Genomic DNA, 21,848 nt, shown 5'->3' on the forward strand with positions numbered 1-21,848 from the left:
CTGAGATCATGAACTGCTTTGAGAGACCAAGGCCCTGGCTTTTTCCCTCCCTCCCTAGTCCTTCCCCATAAGCCTCATCTGTCAAATAACAAGGCAGGAGACAAACCCAGGTACAACAGCAGGTTCTTTTTCCGGTTCCTCAAAGCGCCACATGGGATGGGACTGAGACAAGAGAATGTAAACACTGGGTTCCAACCCCTGGACTCGAGAGAGGACCCTTACTCAGAAAGGAGCTTGAGGGTTGGAAGGGAACAAGATGAAATGTAGGAGTCCTGGTGAGATAAAGCAGAGGCCTGAGAATACAGAGCAGGTAGATGAAGAGAGAGAGCCAGAGAAGTTTGGGAGAGGAAATAGGGGACAGTTCCTATTTGAGTGCACGTCCCCTTAAATAGACCGAAGTTCAGGAACACTGGAAGGAGAATTGAAGCACCCACCCTGGGCCAACCTGATCCTCTGTACATAATTACAATAGAGATGTCCAAAAGCAGAGGGAGGAGAGGAGAGTGTTGGCCCCCAGAAAGGCAGTGGGAGAAACACGCAGGGTTGAAGAAGGGAAAAGGAACCTGGCTCTACCTTGCGGGTAATGTGAGCCACTGGTGTGTAAGATTCTGCAAACTGCTGTCGCTGCCAAGAGTCACCCCTGTAGTGACAAGAGGCCAGTTAGGACAGCACCTGGGAAGGACCCCAGGAGGAATTGGCAGGAGCGACAGACATCCCAGCTGGGCCTAATCAGAGGCAAATGGCCCCGGCCTTGGTCATGGCTACCCCAGGAGATGTAGCTGCCCCATGCACTGTGGCTGTCCTAGCTGTGTAGGGATCAGCAGCTGGCAGAGTGGGAGAATCAAGCCACTTTCCTCAAAAAGAGGGACAGGACAGCCTGTTGAAGGGGCTGAGGGAGGACCCCAGGCCAGGCCTGGCCTGTTCTTGGCTGAGGGAAATGGAGGGGGCCATGCTGTCCAGCCCCAGGCAGAGGTCAGAAATAAGCGTCCTGCCTGGCCTCAGCTGCGGAGGACCTGTCCCCATCATCGTGAGGTGCTGGGGGACCACCTGCCTTCCGACGCAGGGAAAGCTTCCGGCCTTGGCCCTTCTCCTGCTTCTGCCGCTCCTTCTCCCGCTCCTTTTCCTGCTTCTGCCGCTCCTTCTCCCGCTCCTTTTCCTGTTTCTGCCGCTCCTTCTCCTGCTTCTGCTGTTCTTTTTCTTGTTCTTTTTCCCACTTCTGCCTCTCCTTCTCTTGCTTCTCCCGCTCCTTCTCTTGTTTCTGCCGCTCCTTCTCTTGCCGCCGGGTTTCCTTGCTGGAACCCAGGGGTGTGCTGTTGCCAGTAGGTGAGGGAAGGGAAGGATGCAGTCCCTCTGCAGTCACCACAGGCCCAGGGACAGGCCCAGGAACAGGCCCAGCACTGGCTCTGCGGGTGAGAGAGGGTGGGGAGGGGGCCCCTCCAGCTGCCCGAGAGCCTATGCCCTTGAGGCCATGGAGGCTAAGAAGGCTGGAGGAGGAGCCCAGGGGTGGCTGCTGTCGCCGGCGTTCCTCGTGGATGGCCCGGGAGCCATGTAGCCGCCGTGAGGGACGATACTGCAACTCTCCCCGGGTTTCTCGCCACTTCTTCAGCTGAATTGTATTCTCTCGCTCAATCAGTGCTTCTGTCACTGGGAGGCTTATAATCTACATATAGGAAATAGATACCAGAAGGAAGATGAGGCCGGGAGTATAATTCAAGTGGTAAAGCACCAAGGCCCTGAGTTCAAACCCTGTATCACCAACCTCCTCCAAAATTTTTTTGTTTTTATTTTTATTTTTTGTTTTTGGTCATGGGTCTTAAATTCAGGGACTGGGTGCTGTCCCTGAGCTTTTTTGCTCAAATTAGTGCTCTACCACTTCGAGCCACATTTCCAGGTTTTAGGTGATTAATTGGAGATAAGGAATCTTGTGGATTTTTCTGCCCAGGATGACTCTGAATCTCAATCCTCAAATCTCAGCCTCTTGACTAGCTAGCTAGGATTACAGTTCAAAATATCTGAATGAAGTGGAGCTGAGAATGGGCTAAAGCAGCAGGGTATGCTGAGGGCCTACCTCTTGTACCAGGAAGTCCTCTTGCATGCACTGTTGAGGCAGGTTGCGCAGTTGCTCCATGGTTTCATACATGCCTTGGCAGGAACGCAGCTTCTCCACCGACCCCAGCGTGTGTCGAAGCAAAACTAGAGCCACCCGAAAGATGATCTTAACTCCTATGGGATGGAAGGACAGAATGGAGGATCAAGCCATTAGGCTCTTAAATTAGATCTCTTAAATTATTGAAGACTCACAGATCCTACCCCTCTTCATCGCCAAGTTCACAGATGAGGAAGTCCCAAAAAGGGATTGTATGCTACAGGGTTCAGATTCCTAGGAGGAGAGTTGGCTCTAGGGTGGTTGGCTCTAGTTGGTGGTTAAAACAAGACCAGGCCTCTCTTTATTCCATACACTACTTATAGTGAAACCTTGGCCCAACAACTATCTTTTGTCCATGGGCCACCAGAAGTATAGCAGAACTCTCTTAATAGTGGCCACAAAAACCCCAGCCCCTTCACAGTCTAGATGGCCACATAAATACCTTCACAGAAAAACATGTCCCAAACACGTAGCACTGAAGCCCAGGGCAGGGTGCGGGCAAAGATGCACATAAACCATTCTGTCATGTAGAGCACAGGGTCAATGCGCTGCCTCCGCAGGTGTCGGTGTGCTAGCGGGGAGGCCCGGCGCAGGAGTGCAAAGAAGATTTCTCCATCCAGCTGAATAGCCTCCTGGAAGTGGAAAGAATCGAATCGTAAGAGGGCCTGGCCTGCTGTGGCCCTCAGGATAGAATCAACCTTGGTAGGCAAGCTTCACCTCAGTGGAGATTGGTCCAGAGGACACAGGGACAGAAAGGCCAGGATGGGCAGGGAAAGGACCTCCCCTGCAGCCTTAGGAAGTCACAACCCCATGTATCCAAACACTCACCAGCCCTGCACTGTAGTAACCTGGGAGGTACTTGTCGCAGATCTGCACCAGGCACCAAAAGGCTTGCTAAGAAGGACAACAATGAGGAGGGAGGGATGGAGCCTGAGAAGCAGGAAGTAGGACGCTCCCCCATCACCAGGTACAGATCAAGACCACCACCCCACCCCAGGCCAGGACTACAGATGCTGACCTCAGCTGGCATGTGCATGAGCAGGACTGCAGCCACGGGGGCCTGGGCTTGGCAGTAGCCCTCGTCAGGTCTGTAGATGGTGTAGGCCTTGAGGATTCGGTACAGGTCCTGTTGCCTTTGGGGATTGCAGAACATGGCAACCACAGGAATTGGAAGGTCTCTGTCCCCAACCAAACCAACCTCAACCCAGACCTCTCTTATATCCAGTTGGTTACAGATACGCCTTAAAACTTTACCACCACACTCTTCCGTTCACCCTCCTAGCCATGCCCACCAAACGTTCAGCCCACAATCAAAGCATCCAAGTCCCAGACTTCCACTCTTGACCACACACCTCACATGCTTCCTACTCATTGCTCAGCACAGCTTGCACTCTCTCCAGCCTTCTGCCACCATTCCATAAATGTCCAAGGTCATCTGCATCACCCACAGTGCTAGCCCTTCTCTAGCACTGTCTGGATGTTTTTTTATCACTCCAGAGCAGGAGCTTTCCCAGCCAAGGGCTGCCTTATCTATCTCAGTGGATTTCATCAGCTCTCTCAGCATGTTCAGTGGGCCCTGGCTCTTGGTGAAGGCTTAACAGCCAGCTGTGCCTCAGACCTGTGTCTTGTTTCTGCATCCGAAAGAATGAACTCTGCTCTACGATTGTTCCTCTTCCTTACCTGTGTCCATCATACCTGGGGCTTAAAACTCCTCAGCTCTACATCAGAAAAATGAGCCTTCCTTATTCCTCTCGGTCAACCACCAAGTCCAAACAATGCTACACCCTGAACTCTGTCTGGTCCGTATCTGTTCTGTCTCCTTCTCCACAGCCATTTTCAGCTCAACCCTCCATCTCTTGCCCAAAGAAAGGTAATGATTTCCCTGATCCTCTCCCCAACCCCAGTCTCACACATACTCCTAACACTGCTTATAATAGCATTGCCCCAAATCCAGTCTTTCAAGTGTGATCATTTATGTCTTATCTGCATATCAACCCACTATTATTTACTTAGTATTTTCTCTCCACTTTGCAAATTACCCATGAAATGATAGGTTTGATATACTGGTTATTTTACCTAATACATATTAAATATGCAATTTCCACAAGCTCCCACACTACATCCACCCACTGCCTTCATCTGTGTCCCTTCCTTCCCCCTGTTGCTATGGGTGAACTGTCTGTGATCCTTGCCAAGCACAGCCTTTCCAGTTGGGTTCTGGATCCCATCTTCACTCACCCACACAGATTAACAAACCAGCAACATCCATTTTCTCCTACAGAGCCAATTTTTGTCTCTTCACTGGATCATTTCCTATCGTTATACCAATGCTGTAATTCCTTCTTGTCTAAAAAATGTTCCCTGGGCCAGGGCTCACATCTATAATCCTAGCTATTCAGAAGGCTAAGAGTTGAAGGACTGTGGCCTGAAGCAAATCCAGGCAGAAAAGTCTGAGAGACTCTTAGCTCCAATTAACCAGAAAAAAAAAAAAAAAGGTGGTATATCTCAAGTGGCCAATCATGAACAAGAAAGCCAAACCATAATGCAAAACTCAGAGTTCAAGCTTTAGTACTAAAACAAAACAGAATTCCTGTGGTTTCCCCCCCTCCAAAGATCAATTCTTTCCTTACCTAGTCAGCAAAACTCTGCCACAACATAGACTTTCTCTCTTTAATGTTCTTCCCCACAATTCTCTAGAGAAGCCATACAAGACTGCTTTATCAAGTCATTATCCACCTCCACGGTGTTAAATCCAGCAGGCTATATCCAGGCTTGACTGGCTCGTCCTCTCAGCAACAGTTCTCACAGCTGAGCCTTGAAACCTTCACTTTGCTTCCAGAAACTACTCTCCTGGTTCCCTTCTTACATCTTTAACTTCTCAGTACACTCTATTGGCTATCTTCCTACTCCCAAGTCATTTGAGTTTCAAGAGTCAATCCCTGGAGAGCTTCCTTTTATTTTTATTTTGCCTTGGTTTTACAGTTTTTAATTTTTAAAAATGTTATTACGGAACGGACCAGGAGTTTGGCCTAGTGGTAGAGGGCTTGCCTAGCATGCATGAAGACCCAGTTTGGATTCCTGGGTACCACATACATAGAAACAAGCTGGAAGTGGTGCTGTTGCTCAAGTGGTAGAGCTCTAACCTTGAGGAAAGCCCAAGGACAGTCCTGAGTTCAAGACCCAGGACTGGCAAAAAAAAAAAAAAAAGTTGTACAAAGGGGTTACAATTCCATTATGTCAGATAGTAAGTACATTCTTGAACAATGTCACCATTTCCCCCGCCCCAATTTTCACCTTCCTATCCCTGACCAGAAATTGCATAGTTCACTTTTTACATAGCATATATTGAGTACAATATATTGAGGCTCAAGTGGTAAAGCTCTAGCCTTGAGAAAGTCCAAGGACAGTGCTCAAGCCCTGAGTTCAAGCCCAGGACTGGCAAAAAAAAAAAAGCAACAACAACAAAAAAACCTTTGTTCTGGTATTTTAGTCCTGGTACTGGACCTGAACTCAGGACCTCCTACTCTCTCTTACCTTTTTTGCTCAAGGCTATATCCTACCACTTGAGCCACATCTCCGATTCTGGCTTTTTGCTGGTTAATTTGAAATAAAAGCCTTGGGGCTATGTCTGCTCAGGCTGGCTTCAAACATTGATTCTCAGATCTCAGCCTTCTGAGGAGCTAAGATTATAGGCGCAAGCAGCTGGTATGTACACCTGCTGCCCTAAGGACCACTTCCAGTCCTGTGAATGAGTTAGTCCCTCCCTAAGTTGCCACATTTCAATTACCAATTTACCTCCAGTTTTAAATTTTTCCCTAAAATCCAGATTTAAACATATCATACCTTCAATTTACTTACATCTTCAATTAGATGTCCAGTAATTTTTTTTTGGCGGGAGGAGTCGGCTATGGGGCTTAAACTCAGAGCCTATGCATTGTCCTCTTCTACTTAAGGCTAGTGCTCTAAAACTTGAGCCACAGCTTCAATTCCCATCTTCTGGTGGTTAGTTGGAGACAAGAATCTCGCCAACTTTCCTAGTGGGCTGGTTTTGAACCATAATCCTCAGATTTCATCCTCCTGGGTAGCTAGGATTATCACCATGAGCCACCAGCACTTGGCATATCCATATTTTAAACTTAACATTCCAAAAATGAGCTCCTGATATGGCCACAAAGCCTACCTTCTCTTCAGTTTTCCTTATCCATTATCAGTAAATAATAGCTCCTTTCTTCTAGTTTCTGAGACCAAAAACCTTATGAGTCACCTCAATGTCTTTCTCCTTCTCTCACATACTTTACATATAATCTCTTAGCAATCTTCATTACACTATTTCAAAATAGATCCAGAACCCAGCTATATTTCCTCATTCTTCCACAGCTCGCTTCCTATCTATCTGTCATCATCTCTTCCGAGTTACAGAAACAGTCTCCTAACTGACCTGGTGCTACCTTTTATTTCCTTATAGTCTGTTCTCAAGGTAGCAACTATACCCATCCTCTTTAAAGGTAAACCAGATCTGTTCATTTTGTAATCCCATTGCAATTCAGTCTCTAGTCTCCTTTTTCTTTTTTGTATCTGGTGGCACTGGGGCTTGAACTCAAGGCCTGAACACTATTCCTTAGCTTTTTCTGTTCAATGCTTGTGCTGTATCAATGGAGTCACACCTCTACTTTCCAGCATTTTACTGTTTAATAGGAGATGGCCTCCTATTAAGCTAGTGGCTTAGGACTATAAGCCTCGCTACTCAGGAGGATGAGATATGACAATCATGGCTCAAAGACAGCTCAGGCAGGAAAGTCTGTGAGATCTTATCTCGAATTAACTACCAAAAAAAGCTGGAGTGGAACTGTGTCTAAGTGATAGAATGTTAATTTAATGAAAAACAAAACAAAACAAAGCAAAACCACAAAACTCAGGGGCAGAGCCAAGGCCTTGAGTTTAAAAATCAGGAAGAAAGAAAGAAAGAAAGAAAGAAAGAAAGAAAGAAAGAAAGAAAAGAAAAGAAAAGAAAAGAAAAGAAAGAAAGAAGGAAGGAAGGAAGGGAAGGAAGGAAGGAAGGAAGGAAGGAAGGAAGGAAGGAAGGAAGAAAGAAAGAAAGAAAGAAAGAAAGAAAGAAAGAAAGAAAGAAAGAAAGAGGGGCCGGGTGTTTGGCCTAGTGAAGAGTACTTGCCTAGCATTCATGAAGACCAGGGTTTGATCCTTGGTACTATATATACAGAAAAAGCCGGAAGTGGTTCTGTGGCTCAAGTGATAGAGCTCTAGCCTTGAGAAAGCCCAAGGACAGTGCTCAGGCCCTGAGTTCAAGCTCCAAGACTAGCAAAAAAAAAAAAGTTTCACAGACTTACAGTTTTCTTACCAGACTGGCTTTGAGCAGCTATTCTGCAACCTCAGCCTCCTCAGTTAGGATTACAGGCGTGAGCCACTGGCATAGGATTCTAGTCTCCTTCCTTGCTTTCAACTCTTTTGTAAACCACTATTTTACAAACATACTTTATCTGATTTATCTGATATACTGCTTATGTTTATTCCCACAAAAACAACAGACTTCACAAGGACAGGTTTTGTTTTTTGGTTCACTACTTTCATATATGACTAAAATAGTACCTGACAGATAACAAGTACTCAATAAGTATGAGTTGAAAGATGAACTTATTGATTTAAAAAACAGCCCATGAAGAACTAGAGATGTAGCTCACTGATAGTAAGCATTTGCCTAACATGTGCAAAAGCCCCTAGTTTGATCTCTGGCACCGGGAAAAAAAAAAAAAGTGCATCTAACCATGCCTTAAAGGAATGCTATATACATACATGTATCATTACAGCTTTAGGAAACAGCCTACACAACAAAACTCAAGTGCCTTGGCACCTATTGGTGTTCTGGCCCCAAACTTTCAGCCTCAGCTCTATCAAGACCCTCTAACTAGAAAAAGCTTACAAAACTCTCCAGGCAGAAAAATTCTGCCCCTCCCCAGCTCCCATCTATCCTTCAAGTGAAACCTCTTCAATGAAACCCCTCAGACACAGACACACATAGAACCCCAATTTAGAGTCTGAGATACCTGCTTTAACACAAGTTGACATTAAGTCCAAAGTCCTACAGGGCAAGAACTGTTTTTGTTTTTGTGCTAGTCCTGGGGCTTAAGCTCTGTGCTTAGGCACTGTCTCTAAACTTTTGTGCTCAAGAGTAGTGCTCTACCACTTGAACCATGGCTCTACTTCTGGCTTTTTGATGTTTAATTGGAGATAAGAGTCTCTTAGAGGATCAGGAGTTTAGCCTAGTGGTAGAGTGCTTACATGAACAAAGACCTCGGTTTGATTCCTTGGTACCACATACATAGAAAAGCGGAAGTAGAGCTGTGGCTCAAGTGGCAGGGCCCTAGCCTTGAGGAAAAAGCTCAAAGATAGTGTTCAAGCCCTGAGTTCAAGCCCCAGGACTGGTGTAAAAAAAAAAAGTCTCTTAGACATTTCTGCCCAGGTTGTATATAATATTGATTCTCAGACCTCAGCCTTCTGAATAGCTAGAATCACAGGCATGAGCCACTAGCACCCAGCTTGCAAGAACTGTTTTATAGCCCCATTTTTTAATGACCTAAGAATTCTCAACAAATGGTTGCTGACTGCCCCACACAGTCAGTGAGTGCACCTTACCCATGTCCCCCTCGTGCAGCAAACATCTCATGGAATGGGAACTGGCGATGTAAGTCCTTCTCAATCACATCCAGCCACTTGGGGTCTCCAGGGGCCCGTTCCAACTCCTGCAGTGGGACAGAGGGATCATTTCAATCTCTGAGGAAGCTGACATCCTCTTTGCATAGACAGGGCCATGTCCCCATATCGGGGAGCTGCACGCACCTCAAACTTGCCAGGGTTCTGCTCCAGAAGTTCCTTGCTATTAGAGAGGTACTGCCAAGCCTTGGCTCTTAGGGAGGAGGGGATCCCCTTTCGACAACGTAGCTTCACCTAAAGCAGAGTGGCAGCCAGGGGGACAGTTTCAAGGTCTGACAGGGCTTCCGAGCTTTCCTAGCGGTCCTCAGGCTTCTTCACACTCCTCCCACATGCCAGACTTGACTGCACTGGACCTGGCCTGGCCGTCCACTTAAAGCTCCTCCTCCTCTCAACGACAGAGTACCACCTCCACCCAGTGTGGTCCTGAAGGCAGATACTGTCAAGTTTCCTGGGCTTCCCTAGAGCAGCATCCCTCCCCCACCCTGGTGCATTGCCCAACCCATCATACAACCCTCTCCAACCTTCTGGAAACGCCGTGACAGCCACTTATCCCAGTTGCTGAACATCTCCAGCCACTTGAGCTCCCGCTGACGAGCCACATCCACAGGAATGGAACTCTCTCTGTAGGATAGGGCAGCATGGAAGGGGTTAAGTAGCCATAGTACAAAGCCTGTGATGCTGGGGAACTTGTATCAGCTGTCTTGTTAGACTCCAATGAGAATCTGGGCATTCTGTAAACTACCAAGCAATTCAGTATCTAGCCATATGGACATCCACAGCCCTATTTGCTACACTAAAAAGACTTCCCGGGGCCGGGAGCATAGCCTAGTGGTAGAGTGCTCACCTGGCATGCATGAAGCCCTGGGTTTGATTCTTCAGTACCACATACACAGGAAAAAAGCCAGAAGTGGTGCTGAGGCTCAAGTGGCAGAGCACTAGCCTTGAGCAAAATGTGTCCAAGGACAGTGCCCAGGCTATGAGTTCAAGCCCCAGGAATGGCAAAAACAAAACAAAAAAACCTTCCTTCCCTATTGGATCTCTATATAGAGATCCCACTTTAGACACATACAAATTTGAAGAATGAATACAGAATATATAAAAGTTACATTTTGGCTAGGGATATAGCTCAGTGGTAGTGCCCTTGCCTAGCATGTATAAAGCCCTGGTTCAACTCTGAGTGGCACAAAAATAGTAACAGTAACTAAATAAAAGCCATCTTTTGAATTAGACTTGGATCCAAAGCCTAGCTATATAATCTATTCATTGTGACCTTAGGGTAGTCATTTACTTTTTCTAGGCCTCAATTGCCTTTTTCAAAAGGTGGAGAAAATAACAGCCACCAAAGGAATTTGCTGAGGGTATATGAAATAAACCTATAGCTGGGAGCTCAGTAAGTTAAAATAATCACTTATCAAATCAAATACAGAACAAATGTATTTGCATCTCTCTAGAACTCAATTTCATCCTACCAGCCTCTTAAGATCCCTACTAGCTGGTGCTGGGGGCCAATGCCTGTAATCCCAGCTATTCACAAGGCTGAGATCTAAGGGTGGGGGTTCAAACCCAGCTTCAGCAAAAAAGTCCCTGTGAGACTCATCTTCAATTAACCACTCAAAAATCCTCAGAAGTGGAGCTGTGGCTCAGAGTAGTAGAGCACTAGCCTTGAGCAAAAGAGCTCAGGGACAGCACCCAGACCATGAAAACTAAAAAAATTAAAATCCCTTCTACTATTTGAAATTTCATCTACTGCTGCCTCCCTGAAATCTCCTTGATTTCTAGAGAAATAAAGTTCTTGCCTTGTTTGTCACTATTCTGTCAGAGCTTCATACTTGACATACCCTTTCTGACTTGGAAGTTATTGTAGGATTCAGAAGAAAGAAAAGGAAGAAAGTTTGGACTTTAGAAATAAGCAGACTTTTCAGGTGCAGCGGCTCACACCTGTAATCCTAGCTACTCAGGAGGCTGAGAGCTGAGGATCAAGGTTCAAAGCCAGCCCAGGCACAAAAGGACCTGAGACTTATCTCCAATGAACCTCTAGAAAAATGGGAAATGGGGCTTGGCTCAGGGTAGGGTGGTAGCCTTGGGATGAAGAGCTCAGGGACAACACCCAGGCTGAGTTCATCACCTACAAAATTAGGAGTACTATGGGGGGGGGGGGGCGGGAATCTATTTATCTATATAAAGAACTGTTAAATAGAAGTTTTAGGGGCCAGGAATGTGGCATAATGGTAGAGTGTTTGCCTAACACACACGAAGCCCTGGGTATGATTCCTTGGTATCACATACATAGAAAAAGCTGGAAGTGGAGCTGTGGCTAAAGTGGTTGAGTGCTTGCCTTGAGAAAGCTCAAAGACAGTGCCCAGGCTCTGAGTTCAGCCCAGGACTGGCCAAAGGGAAAAGGAAGGAAGGAAAGGAAGGAAGGGAAGGAAGGGAAGGAAGGGAAGGAAGGGAAGGAAGGGAAGGAAGGGAGGGAAGGAGGGAAGGGACTCTGAGTTCAAACCTCAATAATACCAGAAAACAAAATAAAATGAATTCATAGCTGGATGCTAATAGCTCACTCCTGTAAACCTAGCTATTCAGGAGACTAATTTCTGAGGATTGAGGTTCAAAGTGACCCCAGGCAGGATATATCTGAGAGACTCAGCTCCAAAAAAGTGGAAATGGAGCTAAGAGGTAGGAATATTAAGATACCTTTCCTACACACAAGAACATCATAGTCTAAGAGGCTTCATTATGGTATGGGAAATGCAAAAGGTGCACAAAAGTCATGTAATTGGGGAGACATATCAGGGAGGGCTTCTTAGAGAAGGATGAATCCAATGTGAACCATACGAAATGAGTAGATATTACCTAGCAGCTTGACACCAACTGCTCACCCTTGTAATCCTAGCTACTTAGGAAGCTGAGATCTGACGATTTCAATTGGAAGCAGTCCAGGAAGGAAAGTCATGAGAGTCTTTGACTAATTAACTACAACCCCTCCACCCCCCCCCCCCCAAAAAAAAGCCAGATGTGGAGCTGTGGCTAGCCTTAAGCAAAGCAGCTCAGTGGTAGCGCCGAGGCCCTGAGTTCAAGCTCCAGATTCCATCAAGACAAAAATAAATTAAAAAAATAACCAGACAGAAGGGAAAGAACAAGATTTTGGCCAGTCCTGGGGCTTGACCTCAGGGCCTAGGCACTGTTCTTGAGCTTTTTTTTTTTTCCTTAGCACTCTACCACTTGAGCCACAGTGGCACTTTCAGGCTTTTTCTGTGCATGTAGTGCTGAGGAATTGAACCTAGGGATTTGTGCATGATAGGCAAACACTCTACCAGTAAGCTACATTCCCAACCCAAGAACATTTTTAACAGATGGGACAGGCCTAAACATAAATAAGGAACAATTACAGTGAGTTCAGCAGAACCACAGCACAGTGCCTGGTAGTGAGTGATAGGAAATCAGACCAGGCTTGTGTGGCCAGAAGAAAGAGCTTATTTTCAAGCTAAAAAGCTTGGACTTTACCCTGTCGACAAAAAAGCTTTCAAGGTAACTAGTGCCACAGGCAGCCTTACCTCTGAGGTAAGAACAGAACACACATTTTAGAGACACAAACTTAGAAAGCAGAGAAAACAGTGCCTAGCATGCAGGAGGGACTCTTTGAATTTGAATTTAACCCAAATTCCTCTGGACAGTCTAGTAGGAGTATTGAGGAAAGAGGCATTGGTCATGCAATTCACTCAACTGCTCTAATTCTAATCCATTTATAAACTGAGTACAATTCTTCCTGGGCCATGAGAAAGCACCAGGGTCAAACTTCAGTTACCTTCCCCTGTTGTTGCTCAATCAAAACTTTTCTGATTTTTGCTAGCTTATAAACCCTTTTTATTCCCCACACACAAGCCTTTACCCCACCTCACTTCAACATAAGAGTCGTGACTAAACCACACTTATTCTTCATGATTCACACCAATTTCAGTTGAATTTCCGCACGGGAGCAAAGATTCCTTCTCCAGGTGTTCACAAAACTCTTACGCTACACCTGACATACTGTATTGAAACCAGCTGTTCAAGTACTGCTCACAACCTCCAGATGAGCTCATCTGAAGAATTACTTTATGGTGAGTTGCAGCATAGGACTTGGCACCAAGGAGCTCAGGCGATGCTGTAAACTGAGTTGACCAGCAGGTTAAGGGGACACAGAACAATGAGCAGGATCCAGACTGAGGGAAGGAAGAAATCAGAAGCAATAACACCCCCACCCCAGGAGTGACTCAGGCCCATGGAGGGAACTAGGAAATTATAAGCCCAGCTGGGGAGATGAGGAAATGGGGTAGAGGCCTCCTTCAGCTCTTTTCCTTCAGTGAAGACATAAAACTGGCCTCTGTTTCACAGAAGGGCCTTGTTTTCAGGATCTTCTCCACATCAAGCAGACTTCCCTACCTCATCACTCCCTTCAGAAAGGAAGGTGTCTGCATCCCTGCCCGAATGTCCCTAAAGAAGCCAAAGGTCTCTACCATAACTCTCCCACTACCCCAATCAACCTTCCAGATCATCAGGTCTGTAGCTGGAACTACCTGCCAAAGAGCTGAGATGATCTCGGTATCACTTCATTCAACCCTTCCCAGAGGAAGACACCCAGTCTCAAATAGGGATGCCACTAGCTCAAGGGCACACAGCCTTCCAAAGCCAAGGTCTAGGCTTGGACCAGATGTGCTGCTCCTTGATCTCCCTAACAAGCCAATGCCACGAACCCATCAAGATGCTGCTCTAGATGCCACATTCCTATTCATCAGCCTCCTCTTCGTCCATCCTCACAAGAGGCTGGGCAGCTAGATGTGGGCCAAGGTGTGTCATTTCACCACCGCCCTTCCACCCAGGCCTCCACTTCCCGGGGCGGTCCCGCCGGGTACCAACCAGGTGGCTACTTACAGGCTGCCCGAGTACTGGCTACCCCCTAGGAAGCCATACTTGTCTGTCTTGCGCAGGATCAGCCCGTTTGCCTCCGAGTCTGAGTCCACGGAGCTCACATCATCCGTCAAGGACTCCAAGGTCCCGGAGATGAGGCTTACGGAGTCCAAGTAGCTCAGGGTATCCGGGGCCTGCCCCCGAGGCCCCGAGATGCCAGGTCCCAAGCTGGATGTGGAGCCCAGGTCTTGCGAGTTTTCAACCAGCTCTGGAGCTGGGGTCACCGTCACCACAGCTACAGGAGCCTCGCTCGTCCCTGAAGCGCCAGGGCCAGAGGCGTCCTCTGGAGCCCGTCCTGCAGCTGGGGATGCTGGTGTTGCTGTGGCAGCCCCATGTCCAGGTCCACTTGTCACCTGTCCTGCTGCACCCCGTGCAGTCGCTCCTGAGGCCACTGGGGTTCCCGGCTTCGGGGCGAGCGGAGGTTTGCCGGCCAGAACCCCAGGAGCTGTTCTGGAAGGGGTCCTGGTGGGGGTCCCGGTGGGAGTCCCTGGTCCTGGGACAGGTGAGGTTCGAATCTCTTCCATCTTCGCAGAGTCCACACCAGACGCCGGAGGCGCGGACGCGTGGGCTCCGGCCACGGCCGGGAGCGCGGGCACCGGGGGCTCCAGGCCGGGGGGAACCTGCATCTCTGGGGCTTCGGAGGAAGCCTCCAGAGTCAGCACCACCACCGTGCTAGCCGGGACCGTCGACGCCGAGGTCGGGGCCGGCCCCTGGACCCAGGCGGGCCGCGCCTCCCCGGGGGCCACCAAGGTGACGGGGGCCGAAGTGGCCGTAGTCACAGGCGGTCCTGGGGCCACCACCAACATGGGCCCGGCCCGAGAACCCCGGGGCGGCGGCGAGGGGGCTGCAGGGGCGCCATGACGGCGCGGCGGGGCCACCAGGGGCGCCGGGCCCGTCTCCATAGCTGCGGGCCGCCCCTCACATCCCCCGGCCGGGGAGGCCGCAGAAGGCGCCGCCCCTCAGGCCGCCCGGAGCCTCCCGTCAGGGAAGGGGAGAGGGCGAAGGGCGCGGCCCGGCGCGCGCCAGGGGCGGGGCGGCGCGAGGCGGCCGCGGGGCGCGCGGGGGCGGGGCTGGGGTCGCGGGGCGCCTCGCGCCGGGGTCTCGCTCTCGCCTTCTTACCCCCCCCTCCCTCCCGAGTCTCACCGCCCCCTCCCTCCCGGCTTGGGGCGAGTGGCCGACGTTGCGCCTGCGCACACGCGGCGGAGCGGCCTGCGTCTCCGCGTTCCACGCCTGCGCGCCAAGCAGCCCATCGCGCCCCTTTTTTTCTCCCGCCTGTCAGGGCTCTTGGACGAATAATAGGGGAGAGGAAACTGGGCTCCTGCCAATCGAGGGAAGGGTGGGTGGTGTTGGAGGCGGGAAGTGGGCGGGTAATCTAGCAAGAGGAAACAGAGAAGGCCGAGGACGAGGAGGCCAATCAGAGGGTGAGTCAAGGAAGGAGGCGGGACGAAGGAAACAGCCAGTAGAAAACCAGGAATCTGAACTTTCTGGCCAATCAGCACAGCTAGAGCGTAAATGATTGCGGAAGGACGGGGGAAATGAGGCTGGTGTTGTGGGATGAGAGGCGGGGCTTGGTAGCCTTCTGACCAATAGAAACGTAAGAAGCGAGCCAATGAAAAGGGAGGTAGGCGGGCAAAAGGGCCAGACGGCGATGTCTATTAGAGCCGTGACAGCGTCCTGAGTCAATAGGAAGAGCGGAGGAATTCTCCCAAGATGGTCAGGACGGAATGACAGCTGGGAAGAGGCGGGTTTCATTTGTGATTAATTTGCCTCTCCACCCAATTATTGCTTCCCTCCACTTTAGTAATATAGGAAGATAGCTTACGGCGACAGCCAATGGTCCTACCGAGGAGGCAGGCGAGGATGCTGCTGGCAGGCAGAGTGCCAGCCTGGGGATAATCAGTGACAACCGGAGACAAGCGCGAAAGGGGGTGACAGTTGGGGACAGCGCGGAGGAGCCCGGAACATTAGCGCAGCCCTGAACCAATGATTAGCCTGCTGCTGTCCTTCCTGAGTCCTTTCTGGGCCCCCATTTTCCGTTCAGCTGTCTCCTACAGATCCAGTGCTCTGACCCAGTCCTGGGTCTGACTGCCTTTGTAGTCAGAGCCCCCAAATCCTTTAGAGAACTTATCTCTCTAGAGTCTCCATTTCTTGGGAGAAATCCCAAGCCCAAGTCCCTTCCAAGTTTCCATCTATCTGAACTCTTTCCCCAGATCCAAGCTCCAATTTTTCAGATCTCATCTCTCCCCAGTCTAGTGGGGAATGACAGGACCCAAATCTATGAGTCCTTGATGTCATGAACTTCGCATAAATGTCACTGTTCTTGGGAGGATCCAGGAATGCAGGAGTATCAGTCAGCCCCTCTCCCCTCACTGCCTCATCTGCCTGTGCTCTTTATTTTATTACTAGAACCTACACTCCAATATCAGTAGCCTTCCCCCCACACACACCAGGTTGCCTTTAGTCCATAGTCACAAATACCAAGCTTTATGAGGTCCAACCTTCCAACTTCTAAACACCAAGGAATTAGGAGGCCTCAGTATTCACATAGTTCTCCACCACCCTGGAATTCCAGACAGATCTAGCTCTCAAGGAACTTCCAAGTTCTTTGGTTTCTGAGTTCTCAGAGGTCACTCAGAGCCAACTCCCAGATACTATGATTGCCTGCCTATTCAGTATCTGGTCTCCTCCATGTCCCTACCTTCCATTTGACTCAAGTTTACTGAGTACTTCCCCATTGCCCTTTTTGGAGGTCTGCTCCTCTCCCAGAAAGGACTAATGAAGTGGGCTCCTCCCTGGCATAGACCCCCCCATGGTAACCATATAAGGCCAGGCAGCTGCCATCTGAGGTCGGGAGGGGCTGGCGCAGGAGGCCAAGGGCAGCTGCTAAGTTTAGGGTGGCTCCTTCAGTCTTCTTTGAGACAACAGGTGGCTGGGCCCCAGTGCCCAGAAAAGAAAATGTCTTAGAGGCATTGGCATGGGGTTGGAGGAGGGGGAGGGGGGAGATATCTTCCTCAGGACATCAGGTCCTAGAGGAATCTGTAGAAGATAGGTATCCTTTCCAAGCTGGGACTTCCTCCACCACTATTTTCCCAGACCTCACTGCATAGAGGCCCACAGGGTGACAAGAGAGTACATTAAAGTCACATAGTCAGTCAAGATCTCTCTCTTCCCTATAGTGAGAAGAAAAGCCATGGACTATCCCAGCCATTTAGGATACGGTAGCAGCCAGCTTCCCTCTTAAGTGTCTTTACCTCCCTTTCTCTGAGGCCCAACCTTCACATCACAACCTAGAGAAATGATCTAGCCTCAGACTAGTACATGTTCTTTTCCTGCTTCAAATTTTGCCAAGATTACCACAGTCTCTACCACAGCACTGAAGATCCCTTAATGTCTAGCCACTAACCTTTTGCATCTCCTACTCAAAGCTGATGATTGTGACAACTCTAACATCTGCTCTTTCATTGACACTCTGCTTAAAGTGTCTACCCCTCCACCTTCATCTGCCTTTTTCCCCTGCTAGGAACTTTTGGGAAGCCATTCCTATACTCCCAGACAAAGCTACTATGTCTACTTTTAGACTCCTGCCCAACAAATATATCACTCTCAGCATTTTTTCCTGTCTTCATGGCTAAACTGTGGAATTCCACCAGGGCAGAGTTTACTTTGATTATAATACAAAACTCTATGGAATCAGAATTATGTTTCCATTTTATAGAGAGAAAACCCAGGGGCCCAGGGGCTGAGAGTGTTGCCTAGTGGTAGAGTGCTTGCCTAGCATGCATGAAGCCCTGGGTTCAATTCCTTGGTATCACATACACAGAAAAAGCTGGAAGTAGTGCTGTGGCTCAAGTGGTACAGCGCTAGCCTTGAGAAAGCTCAAGGACAGTGCCCAGAGTTCAAGCCCCAGGACTGGCAAAAAGAAAAGAGAAGAAAAAACCCAGGCCCAGGTGTTTAAAACTCAAGGCCTGAAACCACAGAGTCTCTTTCTTCACAAAATCTGCCTTCTCCTTGAAGAAAGGACAGGAAATTTTCCTGACCTTCTATTTTCCAAACATGCTTCTCTTCCATCTTTAAGCTCTGCCACTACCTACACACCAATACAGACTTGACTATGAATCCTAGGATGTGGGGCACATGGATGGTGTTAACCGTCATGTACTCACAAAGCCCAGCACATTACATGGGCACTCGATGGATCGATGCTCACTATGCCTTACTTGTGCACCTCTTTCTATTGTAGTCCCCGGTGGGGAGAAAAAAAAAAAATCTCTTCCTGCCTAGGTTCTAATGAGATATACATCCCAAGATCTACTCCCTCCTCCCTCCCCAGGCTCCAGCTGCTTCAGGCCCTCCAAGAAAGGAGAGGCCCTGAGCTGGGCTATTTTGGTATCTGGGGTGGGCATGAACAGGGCTAAGGTTACCCTGGTATGCTAAGGGCTCCCCGGGGCAGGGCTATATAACCCCACAGGAACTGCCCCAGTCTGACTCTCTGCTTTGTTCCAGCTGGAGCCACTGCCTCACCCCCAGGACCCATAAGACATGGTAAGTGACAGAATCCCCAGCTCCTGGCCAGATCCCTTACATTCAGGGTAGTCTCACCCTTTGGAAAGATGTAAAACATGATCTTTCTTTCTTTGTCTTATTTTTTTTTCTTTTTTGCCAGTCCTGGGGCTTGAACTCAGGGCCTGGGCACTGTCCTTGTGCTTTCTCAAGGCTAGCGCTCTACCACTTGAGTCACAGTACCACTTCGGACTTTTTCTGTATATGTGGTACTGAGGAATCAAACCCAGGGTATGGGCATGCTAGGCAAGCATTCTGCCACTAGGCCATAGTCCTGGCCAAATCTCTCTCTCTCTCTCTCTCTCTCTCTCTCTCTCTCTCTCTCTCTCTCTCTCTCTCTCTCTCTCTCTCTCTCTCTTCTCTCTCTCTGTTTCTCTCTCTCATAGTGAGGGCCTAAAGAATTCAGTCAAGGATAGACTTCCATTTGGTTCACAGGAGTCCAGTCCCCCTCAAAGCCTGTTTTAGCCCTTCTTGCATTCCATCTTCCTAAAGTCTTCTGGGACATGATGATCCCACTTCCATTTTAAAAGTGAGGTTCAAAAAGAGTAAATGTCCAAGGAGGCAAACAGAGAATATTAAGAGGGGAAGGGTGAGCCAGGTGTAGTGGCTCATTCCTGTAATCCTAGCTACTCAGGAGGCTGAGATCTAAGGATGCGGTTAAAAGCCAGGCCAGGCACTAAAGATCTTGAGGCTCTCATCTCCAATTAACTGCTAGAAAACAGAAGTGGCGCTGAGGTTCAAGGGGTAGGGCAGTAGCCTTGAGCTGAAGAGCTAAGGGACAACACCCAGGCCCAGAGTTCAAGCCCCACAGCCAACAACAAAACAACAAATCCCAAAGAGGGGAAAGGTTACTTTACATAAAGGGATTCAAGGGGCAGGAGTTTGGCCTAGTGGTAGAGTGCTTGCCTAACATGCATGAAGATTTGGGTTCAATTCCTCAGTACCATATACATAGAAAAAAGCCAGAAGTGGTGCTGTGGCTCAAATGGTAGAGCTCTAGCCTTGAGAAAACCCAAGGGCAGTGCTCAGGCCCTGAGCACAGGACTGAAAAAAAAAAGGGGGGGAGAGGTTTCAAGGGCTGGAGCTCTGGATCAAGTGATACAATGCCTGCCCAGAAATCACAAGGCACTGCATTCAAATCTCAGTACCACCATGAAAGAAAAAAAAAAAAAAGCGTGTGGGGGACTTTTATAGTCCTAATTGCTTGGGAGTCTGACTGAGGCAGGAGGACATAGAGAGACCCTATCTTAAGAAAAAATAAAAAGACAAAAAAAAACAAATTGCACCCACATAGGTTTAAGGATTGGCCCATGGACCCCTTTTGCCTAATCCTCATTCTCTAGGCACCCAAGAAGGCCAAGAGAAGGGCAGCAGCAGAAGGGAGCTCCAATGTTTTCTCCATGTTTGATCAGACTCAGATTCAGGAGTTCAAAGAGGTGAGTGTGGGGAGAGGGGAGACTAAACGCTGACCGAAGGCACCATGTCACTCCCCTCCCTGGAATGTGCACCTGTTTGTGGGGGGGGGGGAGGGTTTAGAATTCCTTCCTCCCTTCCCCCTGCTTAGGGTAGAAGGGGACAGCTGGCTAGGGACCAGAATCTGATCTGCCTGGGGTGTGGGTGTTGAAGCCATGCAATGTGGGACCTGATTCCTGCTTCCCCCTTCCCTCCACAGGCCTTCACTGTAATTGATCAGAACCGCGATGGCATTATTGACAAGGAGGACCTTCGAGACACCTTTGCAGCCATGGGTGAGCCTCGCAATCCCACCCACAAAGAGCCAATACAAAACCATTGAGTCCATAGGAATTTAGTCGTCTTAAGCCTCAGTTTAGCTAGCTAAATTTAGGGGACCCAGTCCCAGAACTTGATTCCCCTACCTCCCCCCCAGGCCGCCTCAACGTGAAGAATGAGGAACTAGATGCGATGATGAAGGAAGCCAGTGGCCCCATCAACTTCACCGTCTTCCTGACCATGTTTGGGGAGAAGCTCAAAGGTGAGTGAAGTATCCTGGGTTTAGCCCTCAATTGCTTCTTCCTAGGCACTCTTCTGACTCCTAATGCCCTCTATCAGGTGCTGACCCTGAGGATGTGATCACAGGTGCCTTCAAGGTCCTGGACCCAGAGGGAAAGGGTACCATCAAGAAGCAGTTGTAAGTGGCCTCTCTTGCTGTTTGTGCACAGACAAAATTCTTACTAATATAGAGACCAGGGTCAGGAGCTTGCCTAGTTTGCACAAAGACCTGGGTTCAATTCCTTGGTACCACATACATAGAAAAAGCAGGTAGTGTTGCTGTGGTACAAATGGTAGAGCTCTAGACTTGAGACAAGCCCAAGGACAGTGCTCAGGCCCTGAACTGGCCAGCATGGGCTAGCTAGTCCAGGTCAGTCTGGGCTACATAGCAAGTAAGGCTCACACCTGCCTGTAACCCTAGCTACTCAGGAAGCTGAGATCTGAGGATTGCAGTTCAAAGCCAGCACAGGCATGGAAATCCTTGAGACTCTTACCTCCAATTAACTACCAGAAAAAAACGGAAGTGGTATTGTGGCTTACAGTGGTAGAGTATTAGCCTTGAACAAAAAGGCTCAGGAACAGTACCCAGGCCCTGAGTTCAAGACCCATGACCAACCCAAGAGAGAGAGATAGAGAAAACTTAGTGGCGGTCGGGAGTTTGGCCTAGTGGTAGAGTGCTTGCCTAGCATGAAGACCCAGGTTCAATTTCTGGGTACCACATGCATAGAAAAAAGCCGGAAGTGGTGCTGAGGCTCAAGTGGTCGAGCTCTAGCCTTGAGAAAGTCCAGGGACAGTGCTCAGGCCCTGAGCTCAAGCCCAGGACTGGCAAAAAAAAAAAAAAAAGAAGAAAAGAAAGCTTAGTGGTAGGTTACATTTTTGCAGCACCTAAGGGGACAAAATCATTGAGGGAGATCGAAGAGTGGGCCCCAGTTTCCAGAGAAGAGTGGGGGCGGGGGGGGGGTGGCAACAGAGATGGAAGTGGATAGGACTCATGAACCCCATCTCAATTCCCTGAATGTCACCTCTCCAGTCTGGAGGAGCTGCTTACCACTCAGTGTGACCGCTTCTCCCAGGAGGAGGTGAGTGGAGGAAGGGACTGGGGGGGGGGGGGTTGGGGAAAGGGCCCGGAACCGATGCTGAGATGTAGGTGCCTCCTCCCCCAGATCAAGAACATGTGGGCTGCCTTCCCTCCGGATGTGGGCGGCAACGTGGACTACAAGAACATCTGCTACGTCATCACACACGGTGACGCCAAGGACCAGGAGTAGGGACGTCCCTCCCGGGGCCTCTGCCGACCCACACTGCCAGCCCAGCCGAACCATACCCACACAACCCCCCCAATAAAATTCACCTTGGCCTTTTCTTTCTTATGAACGGCGCCTTCAGTCTGTTCGTGTAAGAGGGGGCTCAGACATGACCCAGTCAAGTGTGCCCACAAACGAATGAACGCAGGGCTCAGGAG

At 49.1% G+C, this 21,848-nt stretch overlaps 2 protein-coding genes across 2 annotated transcripts; one reads left to right on the forward strand and one right to left on the reverse strand.

The window, feature by feature from the left end:
* Window positions 1–106: 106 nt before the first annotated feature.
* Window positions 107–14,774, reverse strand: Tbc1d10b (TBC1 domain family member 10B). The gene is made up of 9 exons (XM_090357997.1): window positions 13,781–14,774; window positions 9,394–9,493; window positions 8,999–9,106; window positions 8,795–8,901; window positions 3,165–3,279; window positions 2,975–3,040; window positions 2,589–2,778; window positions 2,069–2,223; window positions 107–1,660 (listed from the first exon to the last, which is right to left on the reverse strand). The coding sequence occupies exons 1-9, from the start codon at window positions 14,716–14,718 to the stop codon at window positions 974–976; spliced, it is 2,466 nt and encodes an 821-aa protein (XP_090214123.1). The 5' UTR covers window positions 14,719–14,774; the 3' UTR covers window positions 107–973.
* Window positions 14,775–15,458: 684 nt separating this feature from the next.
* Window positions 15,459–21,749, forward strand: Myl11 (myosin light chain 11). The gene is made up of 8 exons (XM_090357718.1): window positions 15,459–15,557; window positions 18,320–18,358; window positions 19,720–19,812; window positions 20,049–20,124; window positions 20,265–20,369; window positions 20,447–20,525; window positions 21,417–21,465; window positions 21,550–21,749. The coding sequence occupies exons 2-8, from the start codon at window positions 18,356–18,358 to the stop codon at window positions 21,652–21,654; spliced, it is 510 nt and encodes a 169-aa protein (XP_090213844.1). The 5' UTR covers window positions 15,459–15,557; window positions 18,320–18,355; the 3' UTR covers window positions 21,655–21,749.
* The last annotated feature ends 99 nt before the right edge of the window (window positions 21,750–21,848 follow it).

This window comes from Megascapheus bottae, chromosome 25, assembly GCF_031878675.1.
Source record: "Megascapheus bottae isolate mThoBot1 chromosome 25, mThoBot2.hap1, whole genome shotgun sequence".
In the NCBI taxonomy this organism is placed as follows: domain Eukaryota; kingdom Metazoa; phylum Chordata; class Mammalia; order Rodentia; family Geomyidae; genus Megascapheus; species Megascapheus bottae.